Genomic DNA, 18199 nt, shown 5'->3' with positions numbered 1-18199 from the left:
TCATTAAACCAAATAGAGTCTCGGTTTGTTTGGATTGCAAGATTTTTTAATAAAAATTTCAGATTTTGTTTTGCTTGCATTATTAACACAATTTTCAATTATTTTTTATCTCATATATATCACATCACAAAAAGTGCTACAATAATTATTTCAAGTAACTTCTTTTCCAAGCAAACCGGGTGTCAAAACATAATAATCTCAGACCTTCAGTTTTAGTCGCTGAATCAATGCTTGTCACTTATTTGCATAAATGTTTAAGATGATTGAAATATAACTAACTCTAGTATTCTACTTTGTATTTAAAACTTGTATCTCATTCTTACTTCGTAACTTAAAATTTTATTTTAAACACTTTACACCATAATCTTTCAAATTTATCCACTTTAATTGTAATCAACAACAACATTTATACGTTGGAGAATGTTAATAAAAATTGACTGAGAATTTTAGGTTGGAGACTGTTACACGTACCACCAGGCCGATAAATGCTATCGGCCCCAGCCCATGGTTCTAAAATCGTAGTTGACGGGTTTTAGGCCCATAGTCAGGGTAGAAATGTAATTTGAGAAGGAAGTTATGATCTCAGACTGGTCGTAAAGCAAAGGGTGAGCTTGTCCGTACTCTATTAGTACGTCTGGGTACTTTTTCCACTTTCAAGTCAAAGACTAATTAGAAGGGCAACCCTAGAGGCAGTAGTAAATCGGTCGGCGTTATCGATTTCCGGCAGCCGGTGGAGATGAAGGTGGTGGCTCTAGTGAGTGGCGGCAAAGATAGCTGCTATGCCATGATGAAATGCCTCGCATATGGTCATGAGGTCCACAGCATTCGCCTTCTCTCTTTTCTCCATCCTTTTTTTTCTCTCTCTTTTATATGCTATATGCACCTGAATGATTAAAAAGAGGTGGATATTAATTGGTGACAATCAGATTGTTGCGTTGGCAAACTTACTGCCGTCTGATGATGCGGAGGACGAGCTCGATAGCTACATGTATCAAACTGTAAGACATTTTTCCTAGAAATGATTTTAATCAGTTGTTTACATATTTGTTCTTAGAATTTACCCTTTTTATCTCAACGTAAGACATATGAAACTAAGTCAGGATGCGGCTAAACATTATGCTTTGCAATTGTGGTGTAATTTCCTGCTTGGCAAATGTTTGCATAGAAAAAAAATGTCATTTGCTTTTGACAGTAGTTTGTTTATTTACTGGGGAGAATTTCGTGTACTAGGAAGTATAAATGTGTGATCGAACTGTGGGATATTGAATTAGTGAAAAATAGTTTAACAAGTGCTGCTATGGTGGACAATTTGCTGAAATTGATTTGTTGCTTTTTAAAGCGTCTTTGAGTGGTAACTAAATATGATTGTGCAGTCTTGCTAGTAATTTATTTTATTTTATTTTTGGGATTGGTTTTTTGTTCCACACTGACCATTACACTATGCAATGAGTTTCGTCCTTTCGTTTTCCTTTTCTTTCTGGGGTAGGGGGTGGAGACAGAGTGGGATTTGAGATGAGGATGGTTTTATCACTAATTTATAAAATGTGATCAAGAGGAAAAGATTTTCCTTAGAAAACTGATCGATACAAACAAGTAGTAGATCTCTTGATATTTAATTATTTTCTTCATCATGACATATTAAACAATAGATATTAGAATTCATTTTCCTGATTTAATTTGCAGGTTGGGCACCAGATAGTCGTTAGCTATGCAAAATGCATGGGTCTTCCATTATTTAGAAGGCGAATACAAGGATCCACAAGGCAAGCCGCTTAAATGGAAATTTCTTTTTGGGTATAAGCAATATCATGTTCGAGGAATATACAATCCTTTTAGGATTACATTAATTCTAAAGTTATCAATCTTTATTACGTTCACAGTTGTTTTTTTTTTTTTTTTTTGTATTAGTACCCTTAGTTTTTCTTACTGTGTCAAAATATTTTCGAGTGTGATCATTTTTGCTATTGGTGAAGAAATTGGAGATTGATCATTTTAATTGGGAGTCATGTAAAACATTGATACCTTGGAATTTAATCTCTTTTTTCTAATTGAATGTTGGATTTCAGGCACCATGGCCTCACCTACAGTACCACACCTGGGGATGAGGTTGAGGATATGTTCATCTTGTTAAATGAAGTGAAACAACAGATACCCTCTGTTGCTGCTGTGTCTTCTGGTGCAATTGCATCTGATTATCAAAGACTGCGGGTCGAAAGTGTGTGTTCAAGGTTAGGACTTGTTTCTTTGGCATATTTATGGAAGCAAGACCAGTCATTACTCCTTGGAGACATGGTAATATGATTTTATCTATATTAAAGACAGATTTTTGGTATTTCTAGTTATCAACTCTAAATAATTTTGTATGTCCCCCAGATTAAAGCTGGAATTGTTGCCATCACAGTAAAGGTATAGTAGGTGCATTGATGTATTTCTATTCTATATTACTATTTGACTTTTTCTGCATACACTTTTTATTGTCTTCTGCATCAATATTCGAAGGAAACAAATGGTGGATGGTAGTAAAGTGACACAAGAAAGTATGTGCCTTTAGATGCGATATATATATAGGACACATTTACATAAATTTACGGTTTTCTTGAGGTGAAATTGAATCATTGTAGCTTTTACTTATCAGAAACGAATAATTTATACATTTAATTTTTGTAAAATTGGCACAGGTCCCTGTGCAAGCGTTTCTGCTATAATTCACTGTAACCTGACCTCTTGATTTTTCAGGTTGCAGCCATGGGTTTGGATCCTTCAAAACACTTGGGGAAAGAAATATCATGGTTGGAACCACATCTTCATAAGCTGAAAGAGTATGTCGGGTTAATTATGAGAAAATTTTTATTTATTGTACTTGAGATACAGGGGATATTAAATTGTTTTACCAACAAATCTGGCAGGCTATATGGACTTAATGTTTGTGGTGAAGGAGGAGAATATGAAACATTAACTCTTGATTGTCCCCTCTTTAAAGTGAGTGTACACTCTTCTTTTCGAACATGTCTTTACTGCTGTCCTATCTTACTGTATCCTTCTCTCATTACTTACGGAGTCGTAAGTTTTTTGATACTGATCTCTGGAACATCTAGTTTATACCCACTAAGTTGTTCAGTATAATTTACCAAATGCTTTTACCAAGTTTGTTCTGTACAGCTTTAGTTTCTTTGTCTTCGCCCCACCCATTTTTGTGGTTTTTTGTTTGTTGTTGTGGTGGTGGGGGGGGGGGGAGGGAGGGAAGACTTAAAATGTAGTTTGATGCAATGAACTTTTTTCAGAATGCCCACATTGTGCTAGATGAATTTCAAATTGTCTTGCATTCAAAAGATCCCATATGTCCCGTTGGCATCCTTCATCCTTTGGCATTCCACTTGGAGAAAAGAGCAGAAACTGTGCCCTTGGGCAAAAGTAACAAAAACGATGATGAATTTGATTTGGTATGTGAAGTCCAAGGAGATTGTCAACAAAGATGTGAAAACATTAGTATGTCTAATCATCCTGCCAGCAAATTTGTAGATGTTAATAGTCAGGAACTCCAGATTTCAAGAACCAAAATGGATAATACTTTTTCTATCTCATGCTGGTTGCAAGATTCATCTAAAACTTCAGGAGGTTAGTATATGTATTTACAGTACAAGCTTAAGAATTGCATCAAAACAGTTTTACACGTCTAATACTTCTTTTTAAATTTAAATTTGACAGATCTGCAGGCAGATTTGGAGTATGTTCTCATGAAAATCGAATTGCAACTTGCTGAATGTTGTTACTCCTGGGAGAATGTACTTTATATTCATCTTTACATTGCTGATATGAATAAATTTGCAGTTGCAAATGAAACATACATCAGATTCATTACTCAAGATAAGTGTCGTTTTGGTGTACCATCACGCTCCACAGTTGAGCTTCCTCTATCACAAGTTGGTTTAGGGATGGCATATATTGAAGTGTTGGTTGCCAATGATGAAACTAAAAGAGTTTTGCACGTGCAGAGTATATCTGACTGGGCTCCTAGTTGCATTGGTCCTTATAGTCAGGTTATAAAACTAATCTTTTCTTTTCAATTACCTTGGTTGTCACATTTTCTGCTTTCTCCTTTAAGTATATAAAATTGGCACTTTGTAGTACTTCGGATTTGGGTGCTTGGTTCTGTTCTGTTTGAGCCCACCTTTTGCCTACTGATCAATTTCTTTTTTGTTAGACTTTTCTCAGTACCATATGCAGAATGAGAAGAATATGTATGAGAGCTTGTACTAAGAAATCCTGTATTTGTTTAGGCTTCTAGTGCTGTATGCTTCGAATAATAGATTAAACTACCTTATTAAAAAAAAATGCAGTTGTTTAGTAACTTCAGTTTACAATAGCATAGGCAATGCATTATGTCAATCGTATAGAGTATGTCTGGTCAAAGAATTAATAATTAGAAAGTTCAATTGGCTTATTATTTTAATCATATTGAACAATTTGACCTATGAATTTACTGGTTTTGATGTGTCTTATAGCCATTTTATGTCATTGAGAAGTTGTCTGTTAAGTTACACTAAAGTTCATGTGCTGAATTCAGTTTAGTGTTTATGTCCAGTTATAGCGTCATGTTAGAGAGTGCGAGTTTAATTATGTCAGCGTGCAAAGTTAGATTGCATAACCAGTTGGCTTTAATAATGCTTAACTTAAGCCATGAAGTGACAAGCGTACATTTTCCCCTTTGCCAGGCAACGCTGCACAAGGATATTCTCTACATGGCAGGTCAATTGGGTCTTGACCCACCAACGATGCTGCTTTCTAGTGGAGGTCCTACAGTTGAGCTCAAGCAAGCATTGGAAAATAGTGAAGCAATAGCAAAATGCTTTAACTGTTCAATAGCTACATCCGCTATTCTATTTGTCATATACTGCTCAGCTTCAATGAATGAATCTGACCGAATTGCCCTTGAGAAGACAAACTTATTTATTAAGGAAATGAAGTTAAATGATTCTGACAATCGATGCTCATCTGACGTGTTTGATCCTATTTTTTTATATGTTCTGGTTCCAGATCTGCCAAAAAGGTGCTATTTATTTTCTTTCCCTTTATAATTACTACAAAGCTTGTTGAGTATTGGAGACAACTTTTCTTTGCATGTTTTTATTAGTTGGAAGCAGATGTTTTTAATAGCTGAGAGGGGATGTAGGGGTATTTTAATCTGTTGAGAAGGGTTGAGGAGGGGAATGGGATAAAATTATGTATAGATATGACAATAATGATGCACATATCGGTACTTCGTATCACGAAAGGAGAGAACTATAAAAGTAAATGAAACACTACAATGCAGTCTCTTTCTGTTGCTTGTTCGACTGTTTCTGTCCATTAATAAGAATGACATCTATCCATTGAATTAGGTATGTTACAAGTGAATATTTGCATCAAGAAATGAATCTAAGTTCTCAGATGACTTGGCCGTGGCATCTAATGAAAGCTTTCCTAATTAATAGCTATATCTCCTTCTGACAATTGCTTCAGCCAACATAAACAATTTTTTATCCTAAGAAAGGCATTATTTCTTCTATGCAGGGCTCTTGTAGAAGTAAAGCCTGTGCTTTATGTGCTGGGCAATAAAGGAACTCTTAATAACAAGGCTGGTGAAGTTAGTTATGTGGCACAAGATTATTGTGGTTTCCAGCATGAAAACTGGCATGATGAATGCCTGCAGAAATGTGTTGTGCCTGGGAGACTTTGTGCTGCCGTCTTATCCGTGACACAAGATATTGTGGGAAAGATCTGTTCCAAGTTCCTTCTTCAAGATAGTGCAGGCTGTAATACCCTTATTGAGAACCAGATTGAGGGAATAGCAAAATTTTGTGTTTATCTTCTGGATGCGTTTCTATTAGAGAACCGTTTCTCTTGGGATGATGTCACGGTAAGATACTTTTGCATTAACAAAGTAACAATCTTCAATTTAGAGATTTTCCTTGGATTGGCACTAATCACTTGCATCTTTACCGTGATTTTCTGCATACGGCGTCAAATTGCAGATTGTCTAACCATCCGTTTCTTTCTGCAGACTTTCAGGCTCTATTTTGCAACAAGGCTTCACATCTCTCATGCAGAATTGTTATTAATTTTTACCAGGGTATTCAGTGAATTCGCTGGGCAAAACCCAAAAAGAAGGACCACCACTGACCCCATATTCAACCTTGTTCCAGTCTTGGGTGCTGGGAGGTCTGCAAATTCCGTGGATGGTGGTTTACTCAGTTGTGAAGTTTTTGCTAGAAAATTGTAGCTTTAATTGTATAGGGGACGGATTCGGTAGTTTTTTCAATCCGCAATGGGGGAAATGCGGTGTTGTAAATTTATTATAGAATCTTTTTACACGATTTTTATGTATAAATCATTTCGAAGTACCCGGGCGGCTTGTGGAGAAATTGTTAGTATTTTGTTTATTCTCTGATGGTTTCCCATTTCTTATTCGCAGCATACTTGCAATGTAAAATCTCGTATCACATCCTCAATAAGCCGTAGAGAGGTGGGGAAGGTTGTTCTGCAGGATGAGGGATGCTGGAAGCTCAAATCTTAGAGTGGTGGGGTAGGTTATGTACTGAAACTCGCTCAGTTAAAGAAACACGACATCGCATCCGTACATTAGTTATGGGAAGCAAAGGCTTCCTTAAATTCATGCCAGCAAGTACCAGCTCTATGGTTGGACACTTGCAGACGCAAATACGTGGTACGCACCATATTCAAGACTCTCTGGAAATTTAAAGCACTTGTGTTTTATCATCTATGATCAAAGACCTTGGCGGCAAAATTAGATATCATAAAGCAGCAACTTCCCCCATTTTGTTTTGCCTTTGGCGGCTACAGAGATGACATTTTTAGGGTTGAGAGAAGTGAAAAAGTAAGCCCAGTGTTTTGGTTTTTTTTTTTTTTTTTTGTCCTTTTGGATTAGTGCTTTTCTTCTTGTTTTTTTTTTTGAAGTATTGGTTAGTGCTTATGAATGTAAGTAGCTGAAAATTTTGTTAATGGCATTGCCAAAGGCTATGGTGACACAACAGCAAGAATTGCAACTTTGAGACCATGCCCACAAGGGTATCCTGCTTGAAGCTTTGCATGTGTATCTTACTCTGAAGAAGAATCCAACAAGCTTTGTCAGGCACAAACAATGCAGTGGTGGTTGATAAGTGGTGAGCGGCACGCCTCATGGTCATGGCCAGCCACCACAAAATAAAATAAAGCACCGCTATTTTACAGATGGGCCTGAAATAATCCTGACCCAGAAGGACTTGCTAAATTGAATACGAACAAGTTATCTTCAAGCCAAGGCGCTTTCTGTCAACTGTTTTGGTAATACTGTTCACCAGTAAAGCATTTTGATGGGTGGTGCATAGTTTTATTCTTCTTCTTCTTCTTCTTGTTTTGTTTAGGTAGAAAGGGAGTATATATATATATATATAGTAAATCTTATATAAATTGATATTTTATATACTATGCTATCACCGTTTAATTCATGATATTTGTGTAAAAATTGAATTTCATGATATGGTCATCGAAATCATTGTGACAAAAGGGTACATATGTAAATTGATTAGCCCCACGTGACTGTGAGTGTGAAGGATGCAAATGAAGCTTCGGTTTTGGTCATCAATGGCAAGGACAGCATCCAGTTCCCGGAGTTGGAGAGTGTCTTTTTAACTGCCCATGCATTGCATCTTCCCTGTTCGGACTTCGGCTCACGTCCCGTCCCATATTTACATGCATCGTCATAGTGATAATAGTGGCAGCCAGGCTTTAGAAATCCTTCGATGCAGATATCTTAAAAAACCTTTGTCACTATTGTTTCAGTTATATGAAAAGTTCTCTCTTTGAAGATTGTGTAAGAAATACAGTCTATTCCTACTAGAAATGTTTGTCTGTGTATTTTTTTGTCGTATTAGTGGCAAAATCCCGACTCAATATTTCATGTAACTCATTGTCTGCCCTTTTGTACAGATGGGATCTTAGTCTTACTCATCGGAAATAGTCTTTATTAGCTACGCCTACGCCTACTGGGAAGCATAATAATTTCCACTCGATCTGTTGTTCCAATTTGGAGGCATGATGAGAAAGCCACACGCATGAGTTAGGGACAACAAATAGTGGAAAAGAACATCAGAAATAAAGGATAGTTGAAGTTTCTGGCTATCAATTGGCCCTGTTTGTCAAGTGAGTTTTTTGGGTGTTTATCTAAAATTTTACTGTAATTTACTATAGAAATTTTTAAAAAAAATTTGAAATGTGTAAATTTTTGAATATTTTGAAGTGTATAGTTTAAAATTTTTGAAAAATTTTTTAAAGTTACTGTAGCTTAAATTTTTAAAAAACTTGTAGCAGATAAACTTGGAAAAAACCTCAAGTGCCAAATAGATGGCCCGATTTGGCACTTGAGTTTTTTGCATATGTATATGTTCTAACCTTGTTGGATTGTCATTTTTTCTCAAAAAATTTCTGCGTTTTTCATTTTTTTAGTCACTTTTATATCTAATACACATTAAATAGCTATAATATATTTTTCTAAAAAATTTCAAATAATAATAATCTATACGGGATATATAATAGAGTTATTAACGTTCATGCGTTGCATCCTAATAAATAATGGTTTATTTAATAGGTCCCTTATGGGTACTTGTTCAAATATATTTCAGATATTAGATTCTTAAAAATATAAGATTAATTAGGAAAAATATATAAATGCAAGAGAAAGTAGTAAATGTTGGTATATATATACATGATAGGTTGGGTGAAATATAGGTGTGTTAATGAGTGCCCAATAAATAAAGATATTTATATTAATGGTAGTAATAACTAACGTATCATGAATTCAATAGTATAATCATTTTTTTTTCTTAGGAACTTTGCAGCATAATCTGGTATACCTGCTACGAGTGCTAAGCTTAGATGGGTTATCGATTTAATTAGGAAAATTGCACCACAAGAGATGCATTAATTATCACATAGTAGATCCACCAAAATCCGGAAATGATGGACTTCATTCATTCCAGTTAAAAGGTAAGACAGTCATGGAATGAAATTAAGAAGCAACAATGAGTGTATTTTGATGGCAAATTATTTACACAAATTTATTTGCTTGCATTATAAAATGGTACAGTTTTTTTTAACCATCTTTTTATTCGCATACATCACATTAAAAAAAGTGTTACAGTATTTTTTTAAAAAAAATTCTCAAATAATCTCCTACTTAAACCATTATCTATTAACCCTTATCAAAAGACACACAAATTCTACTGAACAAAAACTACTTCCCTCCCGTTTTGTCAGCGTTTTTAAACTTCTCAAACCATCTTCTAATAGTCTCCATTCTTCTCCATTGAAACAACCTTTTCTCCCAAATGTTAATGCTGCTTCGTATGGTTCCTCTATACTAAGTGGTCATTGTTGCTCCCGCATGCATGACATGAAATTCATTCGGTAAATGTTTCTAATTCTTTAACCCAATCAAATCTTTTTCCTGGGTTTCCATGTTGTTGGCCGTTGCGAAGTTGTGGTCTTGAGATGGATTACTTTGAAACAGTTCTGCATTTGTTAGTTTATTGATTTTAACTTTACTGATTATCATGCTACCATGTTTCGTTGCATTATTTTCTTCTGGAGTTGGGGTTTATATATGGTCTGTTTTCCGATCCTACACCATGTAAGTAAAGCGCAGCATATCAACTTTGCATCACCTGGGGATAGCTACTTAAACATGATTACTCTGCCAGTTGGAGAAGGACCCGCAAGCAACACTTTGAATCTCCGGTGACGGCATGCTTTTCTAAAGAAAAAGGGTCAATTTTTCATATCTTAAGCGCCTTAGCCATGCATCTGTAGCCTATTGTTTTCTATACAACACTCGAAATTTGGCATTACATATATGGTAAGAGTAATCGTCTAGGAAAAAGTATTATTAGTACTTGCAAAATTTCCATTTAGTTTCTTCATGAACTTATCTTAGACTGTTTATCTTTTTTTTAAAAAAAAAAAAATGGAAAAAGAGTTTGGTGGCCAGAAAAAGTACATAAATTGCTTTGTTGAATACAAAGGAAAGTGTCCGTGTGTGTAGAAATTTGGTTATTAAGCGTAATATTTATGTAATCCTTTCAATTAAAAAGATTTTTTTGACAAGTTATACACGCATCGAGCGTGTCTCAATAGCTAGTCCCAATAATAAGAGGAAGAAAAAAACCTAAAAAAGACAAACACAAGAGTTACATGTACAAAGAGAGTAGTAATAGTAAATTACGACATTATTAAGTGATAAACACATATATGAAAATCTCTCAAATCAAAGAGGTGATTTATCCTTTAATTTATTTCTATCGTTTAAATCGTATGTCACTTAGTATAGGATTTTCCTTCCTACTATTTGTAGAAAATTTTAGGAAACACGTTTTTAAAAAGTTTTAAATATGCAAGCACACCTTCTGTTTTGAGTTTGAAAAAAATAAATGGGCAATTACATATTACATCAAATGATTTTATTTTCACTTTTATTTTTCATTTGTAGAAAGAAGAGAACCGGAAGAATCCAAAACATTGAAATGGAAATGGTATAATTCAATCATTCCTTAAATTATGTATCGCTATCCAAAATCTATTAGTACTATAACATTCATTTTGGATGAAAGGTTAGCATTATCGTTCCCCCTTTCGCTCTCACGTTCCGTTTGGATTAACTGTTTTTGGGAGTGTTTTTGAAAAATTTTACTATAACAGAGTGTTTAGAGTATATTTTGGGATATTTTTAGAAATTATTTTAGAATATTTAAGAGTAGAAGAGTTTCTAGAATATATTTTGAAATATTTTTTAAAAATTTTAAAAAAATTTAAACCAATTTTTAGATTATCTTTTAGACTACTTTTTAAAAATTTTTATGATATTTAAAAAACTAATTTTTGAAAAACACTCCCATCTCTAGAGGCAAAATTCAAAAGGATCATTTTGTACACTTTCAAAGAAACATATACAGAATATTAAGGTAAGAGATACGTGTAACAGGTTCACAAAAGAAAACGACAGAACCAAAGCCGAAAAAAAAAAAGAGAAAGAGAAGAAAAAGATGTCACAAATTACAGTAGTGTGTCCCAGATCCGGTCAGGGCCTGCTCCATCAGAAGAGTGTACCATGCCACGCTGGGTCACCATCATCTCCTCCAGGCCCCTCCCCCCAATTCCTAGCCCCTCCAAACTCGGCGGCCCTTTTTCTTTTTTTTGCATTTGGGGGCCTGCAAAATTTTTACTGCCAAAATCAAGGCGGGGCAAAATCTCTCCATTTTCCGTTGCTCACACGGTCTATTTCCGCATTTATTTCAGTAATCCATCCCGAAGGACGTTACTTAGACACAAGGCGGAGGATTGTAAATGGCAGGAAAATGAATGGCACAGCGTTACATTTTGGAAGTTTCATTTCCAATTCTTAACGTACTTGAAAGTTGCATTTTTGGCACTTGGACATTTATTACCTGGCTCAAAACGAAGAGAGTCACTTCAATTCTATTTTTTATGATATAAAATTTTGAAATTCTCATGTTTGGTAAAATAGACTAAGAAGTAAGAAGAATTTAGATGTGGACTTAATTGCAAGTTTTAAATGGTTCTGATTATTACAGGAATCAGCCACTGGCCATTTGGTCCAGTGGTCATCACCATTAAAGGTGATGCTGGAGGTCAGGGGTTCAATCCCTGCCTCCCACAAATTTGCCACAATTTGTGGCGGTCTTAATTGACCTTCATCGATGGAGTCTGTACTCACATCGAACCCCTCCCCTTCCCCTTAGATTAAGCTAGATTAGGTTATAGGACATCTATCGTTGCGACAAAAAAAAAAAAGATTATTACAGGAATCATCAGAAATTAAAAGTACACCTTTAGTTAGTTTTGATTTTCAAGGTCCTTTTTCTCTGATGAGGCGAGCAAAAAGTAAAATTTGGAAAGTAATCGAGAACAACAAAAATAAAACAATTTTTTTAAAATAAAAAACAAAATAAAGTATGTAAAAAAACATATGACAACATACTGTAACTCTAACTGTTTAAATTTCAATTAGATTTGGAGATGTTTGGTATACGTAAATAATGAGTGTTGAAATTTTATATGTCAGCAGGGATGAAAGTGTTAAAATTCGTCTCATATTAATTCTCCGATCATGATTTGGGTTTCAAATTTATTAATTCATTAGTGAAATAAAATTCATTCCAATTCTAAACCAAACTAGTAAATGGCAATGACAAAGAATTTATACCCGTAATAGGATTTAATTATTCCATAGCAATTTCGGTTCTTGAATGCCAACCAAACACCTCCAAATTCCAAATAGTTGGCTTTTTTAAAAACAAATTTTTATTACATCATCGACATATTTTACAATCACCTTTTATTTTTTCAATACTATTGAATACCATATTACATCACCAAAAAAAATGTCTCATCATTTGTTCTTTTGCTATTTGAGAAGAAAAGGAAAAATAAAATAAAGGACAAAGCATAAAGAAGAAAGGGTGAAATTAAAAGGAGCAGCAGGTGAGGCCGTTGATAACCTCCCAGCCTCCCCACTCTCACTGTAGAGAGAGAGAGAGAGAGAGAGAGCTAAAAAGAGCTGCAGAGAGAGAGAGAGAGCTAAAAAGAGATAGAGAGATCGATCTCGAGTCTCGACTAGTATAAAAACTCACTCGCTCGCTCAATCCTCCTCCTTCAAATCCTACACTTTCTCTCTCTACAGCCAACTCCGTCCCTTCCACTTCCTCAGGTTGGTAAATTCAGCTTTTATCTATGCAGTTTCTAATGTTCAGATGTAATTTAGCTTATATGGATGTTTATGCGTCTAGGTTTCCCTAGGTTCAGTATATGTCGATGCTAAGCTGGACCTAGATCGATATGTTTAGTTGATTTTCGTTTTTGTTGAATTTCTTTCTTTTTTTAAAAAAAAAATTTAATGCTGATGACATGCTTTACTTTGTTTTCGAGGTTCAGATTTGAGCTGGGTGAGGGTGTTATTGGGATCAGGTGCTGCAGGGTTTTGTAGGCCGCGGAATTCATTTCCAAAACTGGCAATGTCGGAGTGCAGTTAATGTGAATAGGTTAAATTTAATCCGGAATAATGCTTCGAACCCTTGAGCTATAATGTCTGTTGTCTTGGTTTTTCGCTAAATCCAAGGTTCTTGTTCGAGGTTTTTTCTTTTCTTTCTTCTTTTTTCTGACTGAATTTTGGTAGCAACATGGGGATGTTCTAGGTTTTCTGAAGAAATTGGAATTAGGGAGGAGTGGAAAGATTTGAGGTTGGACCCAAATCAATGGAAGATTGGTCTAAATATGCCCATAGTCCTGCTCATTTGGCTGTTGCTAAACGAGACCATGCTGGGCTAAGAAAGATCGTGGGGGCTCTTCCACACTTGGCGAAAGCGGGGGAGGTAAATACTGAAGCTGAGTCTTTGGCTGCTGAGCTTAATGCCGATGCAGTCTCAGCTGTTGTAGATAGGCGGGATGTTCCAGGGCGTGAGACCCCTTTGCACCTCGCTGTTAGGCTGAGGGATCCCATTTCTGCTGAGATTTTGATGGCGGCCGGTGCTGATTGGAGTCTTCAAAATGAGAATGGGTGGAGCGCGCTTCAAGAGGCTGTTTGTACTAGGGAAGAGAATATTGCTATGATAATTGCCAGACATTACCAACCTCTTGCTTGGGCAAAATGGTGCCGTAGGCTTCCTAGGATTGTGGCTTCAGCAGGCAGGATAAGGGATTTTTACATGGAGATAACCTTTCATTTTGAGAGCTCAGTCATACCATTTATCGGTAGAATTGCCCCTTCAGACACTTACAGGATTTGGAAACGGGGTGCTAATCTCCGTGCTGATATGACCCTTGCAGGATTTGATGGCTTTCGCATTCAACGCTCTGATCAAACTTTTCTTTTTCTGGGAGAGGGATATTCATCAGAAGATGGCAAAATATCTTTGCCTCCTGGTTCACTGATTGTGCTTGCTCATAAGGAGAAGGAGATTACAAATGCTTTGGAAGGAGCTGGTGTGCAACCAACAGAAGCTGAAGTTGCGCATGAAGTGGCCTTGATGTCTCAAACGAACATGTATAGGCCAGGAATTGATGTTACTCAAGCTGAGCTTGTTCCCCATTTGAACTGGAGGCGACAGGAGAGGAGCGAGATGGTTGGACCCTGGAAAGCCAAGGTCTATGATATGCTACACGTGATGGTCAGCGTGAAGTCAAGAAGAGTTCCTGGAGCCATGACTGATGAGGAGCTTTTCTCAGTGAATGATGATGAGAGGGTCGCCAACGGTGGCGAACATGATGAGTATGATGACGTATTAACAGCTGAGGAAAGAAAGCAATTAGATTCTGCACTTCGCATGGGGAATCCAGAGGGGCCTTGTGAGGAAGAGGAAACTGAAGTTCAGGATTTGCATGAAAACAGCGATGGTGGTTCCTTTGAAAATTGTGATCCCAATGGTGTTACCAAAGAAAAGAAAAGCTGGTTTGGCTGGAACAAGAAAGGCGGAAAGAACACCGGAGATGACCCTGAAGATTCAAAGATAGTTAAGAAATTCTCGAAGTTGGCTCCTGAAGATAGCAAGCTGAGACCCAATGAGAGTCATAGATCAACATCTGAATTTCCAAGGGAGGATGCTGGCGAAATTAAGAAGAGCAAGGATAAAAGCAATAAAAAGAAGAAGAAGAAAGGTGCTGCTAGTGAGTCTAAGAATGAAAGCGAATACAAAAAAGGTTTAAGGCCCGTTCTGTGGTTGACACCAGATTTCCCTTTGAAAACAGAAGAACTCTTGCCCCTGTTGGATATATTGGCCAATAAGGTGAAAGCAATCAGAAGATTGAGGGAGCTATTGACTACTAAATTACCTACTGGCACATTTCCTGCTAAGGTATTAGTAGTGATTGTGCTATAAATTGCACACTAGCTTCCATTTCTTTTCTTTGGAAGGGCTTTTGGCTGTCACTTACAAACATCTTGTTCCTATGTGCTTGAATTCTTTTCCTTTTTTTTTTGTCTTTCATCAACAAAGTATGTTTCTTCATGCGTTTCCTCAACATTCACCTTTTTGTTGCATGTAAATCTGACATATGACCAGTTATCAATTTGCATGCATGTTCTTTCCCTTGATGAGTGCATGTGGGAGTCAAATTCTAAAGGGCTCTGAATCTAGTGGAAAGTACTCTTTTTGGCTGCATGGTTGAGTAGTGAAATAAATACATCTGCTGAATTGTTTTAGTTCTTCACTAAATAACTTTCTGATTTGGCAGACATGAGTGTGTGGGTTGCATGTCAAGTGCAATGTTGTAATCATTCTTCAAAAGTGAGTTTAAAAGATGCATGGTCAATCTCTCTAGGTCCTATCTGTTAGGCATAAATATGACCGATAAAAATGAGAAATTTATGCTCTTGTCTTGTCTGATTGTGGACTATCATGTCCCATTTGCAAACTTTGGTCTTTCTTATAGATTCATTTCTTCATCCTGCCGAATTGGCACTTTTTGGTTGCAAATATGGTTCTTTTGATAACATTTTCAGAATTTTGTGAGCTGTGCCTGTGCTTGGTTGTGGAGTAAATGCAAATAAACAAGGAAATGTTGGGAAGAACCATAATATAAACATGACAGAATGACGTTCTTATCTTATAAAAGCTTGATGGATCATCACAACTGTTGACAAGTTGATCCCCTCATTGGGGATCCTCTTCATTGCCCTGCCAAATGATTGTAAAGTTACTTCTGTTGTTGGGATCTATGTTCCAAAGCTGTCCTAAATCAGTAGTTACTGCTATATCACTCAATGTGAGTGAGTGTTGTCAAGAAAAATTGTTGGACACTGTTGCAGGTTTGGGTGGTGCTTATTAGGAAGAATCTTCAGCTAGCTGTCTTTTTATTCAGGGGGATGTTTATCACCTACCCTTAATTACATCCTGGTGTTGCCTACTCCCCCACACCCCCACCCCCACCCCAAATAAAAGAAAAAAAATCCCCCACTAGAGAGTTCCGGTATAAGTGAAAGAATGCTGACATACTCACAACTTAAGAGTCGCTTGAGAGGAAAATAATAGTACTGCAAGGTTCTGATGATCTTTGAACTTGTAATGCTAAGGATTAAGTTTTGGGCATCCTGAAAGAAGGGAATTCAAGAATGTTATTCAGTTGTATGATTTTATCATTAGCTTAGTCTAAAGGCGTGTTTTTATTAAATTTGCTGATCATAGCTTTCTCAATGCTGAATGCCATTTAGAAGGATTTCCCTTTGCATTAATTTGTGCTTTTGCCTATTAGCTTATTTTGAGCTTAAAAGCTGAATCTGAAAAGGAGACCTTGAGCTGCTTCTGAAAACGGCTTTTGACTTTACAATATTTTGAAAAAATGACATCTTTTCAATGTTTTGAACAGCTTTTTCAAAACCAAACAGGCACTTAATGAGTCTTGACGAGACGGTTTTGCTAGGGACTAGGATTGCCATTAATATTTGCATGCTTTCCGATGTCTATTAGTTCTTAGGCTTCCTAAGGAGGCAAACTATTGCGGTGGAAGGCAACAAATATAGAACGCTGAAAGCATGTTTACTTGGGTACAGGGGCTGCAGGACTGTTTTATGTTGCTTTGATGTTTCCCTGATTTTTAGAAACTGAAGCTATGCATTATCCTATACAATTAACTTCTGGTTGGCAGTTATTTTGTTATTCTGGAGCTAGGAAGTTAGAAAATTGGTTTCAGGAATTTGCATCAGAAGTTGTCAGGGTAAACTTGCATTTTCATCATATAACTTATAAGCTAGCATTTCATAATTAATACATCTTATTATGTTGAAATGAAATTTCTAATGCTTCAGAACATAATTGTTGATTGCAGTATTGAAGTTTGTGTTGATTTCATTTAGGATCAAAGTTGTAATTATGTGTTTAGTTTCTTTCTATGAAAGAGCGTATGGATTGATTTTTGATTCCTCTTTAGCCAATTTTTATTTGCCTAATCTTTTGGTGCTTCATTCTCCATATTTAGTAGTATTTGCGTGGTTTTGAAACGATCTTACAAATCTATCCTGGATGCGGCTGTTTTCTCGTTCATTGTATATGTAGCATACCATCTTGAATGGTTTAATTGTCACTCCGTGATTAATAGGTTCCATGCTGCAGGTTGCCATTCCAATAGTACCAACCATCAGGGTCCTTGTTACGTTCACGAAGTTTGAGGAGCTTCAGCCAACAGAGGAGTTCTGCACCCCTCCTTCCAGCCCTGTGCATTTCCATGATGCTAAGTCTGAGGTGTCTTCCTCGTGGCTTTCATGGATGACAGGTAGCCGTGGTGGTCAATCAAGTGACAGTGAAAGCCGAAGCTTCCGGGAGGAGATTGACCCTTTCCACATACCACCTGACTATGCTTGGGTTGATGCTAATGAGAAAAAACGCCGAATGAAAGCCAAGAAAGCAAAGAGCAAGAAACACAAAAAGCACGTTGCTAGCAGAAATCCAGAGACTGGACGTCATTCAAGTGAGGATATTTGAGTAAAATATGAAAAAAGCAGTCCTAATGCTCTGGTGTTTCAGGATGCTTAACAACAAAGGAGGCAAGGCTCAGTCCTTGAGAGCCCAGCCATCTCCATGCGGGGAGAGTTTCTGGGAGTGTCACATGATTGCTTCTTTGTTGTAATATGTTCTTTAGCTGTTGTATTGTTGTTTGAAGTGAAAATCAGAATCCTATTGCTTATTCCTTTGATAATCCTAAACTGCTTCAAGTGTATCTACACCCGTGATTATTAAGTTTTGTTTCAGATTCTAATTCTTTGGATAGTTGAAACTACCTCAAGCGGAAGGATTTTCTTTAGGAAAAAATGGATTCTTTTTTAGCTTTTGCTGTTATCTGTGGACAGAAAAGTCAAAAGTTACTCTGACCTCTATCAGAAACGAAGGGTCCAATTATGTATTTCAATAAAAAAAATTGAGGTTCCTACAATCACGGTTGTGATTGTGGGGATTAGTTCATGGTGGGAGATGAACACATTCAAAATGGGTAGTTGGGATTGAGATTTGGATATAAATTTCAACATGTGATAAATTTTGTTGTGTTTTTGACCTTTTACATGATTTTCTGCTAAGAGTCTACGTTTGTTGTTCCAGTGGCTCCATTGCATTGCAATTGCCAGTAAACACTTCTGGGGAAATGAAATGAAACAAAAGCATGAAGT

General features: G+C 36.5%; 2 protein-coding genes across 4 annotated transcripts; both read left to right on the top strand.

The window, feature by feature from the left end:
* The first annotated feature begins 603 nt into the window (after nt 1–603).
* On the top strand, nt 604–6380 carry LOC113730591 (diphthine--ammonia ligase). 3 transcript variants are annotated; one of them, XM_027255366.2, is made up of 12 exons: nt 604–814; nt 927–998; nt 1684–1763; nt 2067–2292; nt 2374–2406; nt 2737–2819; nt 2907–2979; nt 3258–3615; nt 3706–4037; nt 4713–5047; nt 5551–5896; nt 6041–6380. In XM_027255366.2, the coding sequence occupies exons 1-12, from the start codon at nt 737–739 to the stop codon at nt 6257–6259; spliced, it is 2235 nt and encodes a 744-aa protein (XP_027111167.1). In that variant the 5' UTR covers nt 604–736; the 3' UTR covers nt 6260–6380. The 3 variants fall into 3 exon arrangements, with proteins under 3 accessions (XP_027111167.1, XP_027111168.1, XP_027111170.1); XM_027255367.2 differs by having other exon boundaries at nt 605–814; nt 3282–3615; XM_027255369.2 differs by lacking the exon at nt 1684–1763 and having other exon boundaries at nt 651–814.
* Nucleotides 6381–12418: 6038 nt separating this feature from the next.
* LOC113730590 (uncharacterized) lies at nt 12419–17754 on the top strand. Its single transcript, XM_027255365.2, has 3 exons — nt 12419–12757; nt 12982–14897; nt 17151–17754. Exons 2-3 carry the CDS (start codon nt 13302–13304, stop codon nt 17517–17519), a joined length of 1965 nt encoding a protein of 654 aa, XP_027111166.1. The 5' UTR covers nt 12419–12757; nt 12982–13301; the 3' UTR covers nt 17520–17754.
* Nucleotides 17755–18199: the final 445 nt, after the last annotated feature.

Source organism: Coffea arabica, chromosome 2e (genome assembly GCF_036785885.1).
Source record: "Coffea arabica cultivar ET-39 chromosome 2e, Coffea Arabica ET-39 HiFi, whole genome shotgun sequence".
Lineage (NCBI taxonomy): Eukaryota > Viridiplantae > Streptophyta > Magnoliopsida > Gentianales > Rubiaceae > Coffea > Coffea arabica.
This window is presented reverse-complemented; position numbering and strand designations above follow the sequence as displayed.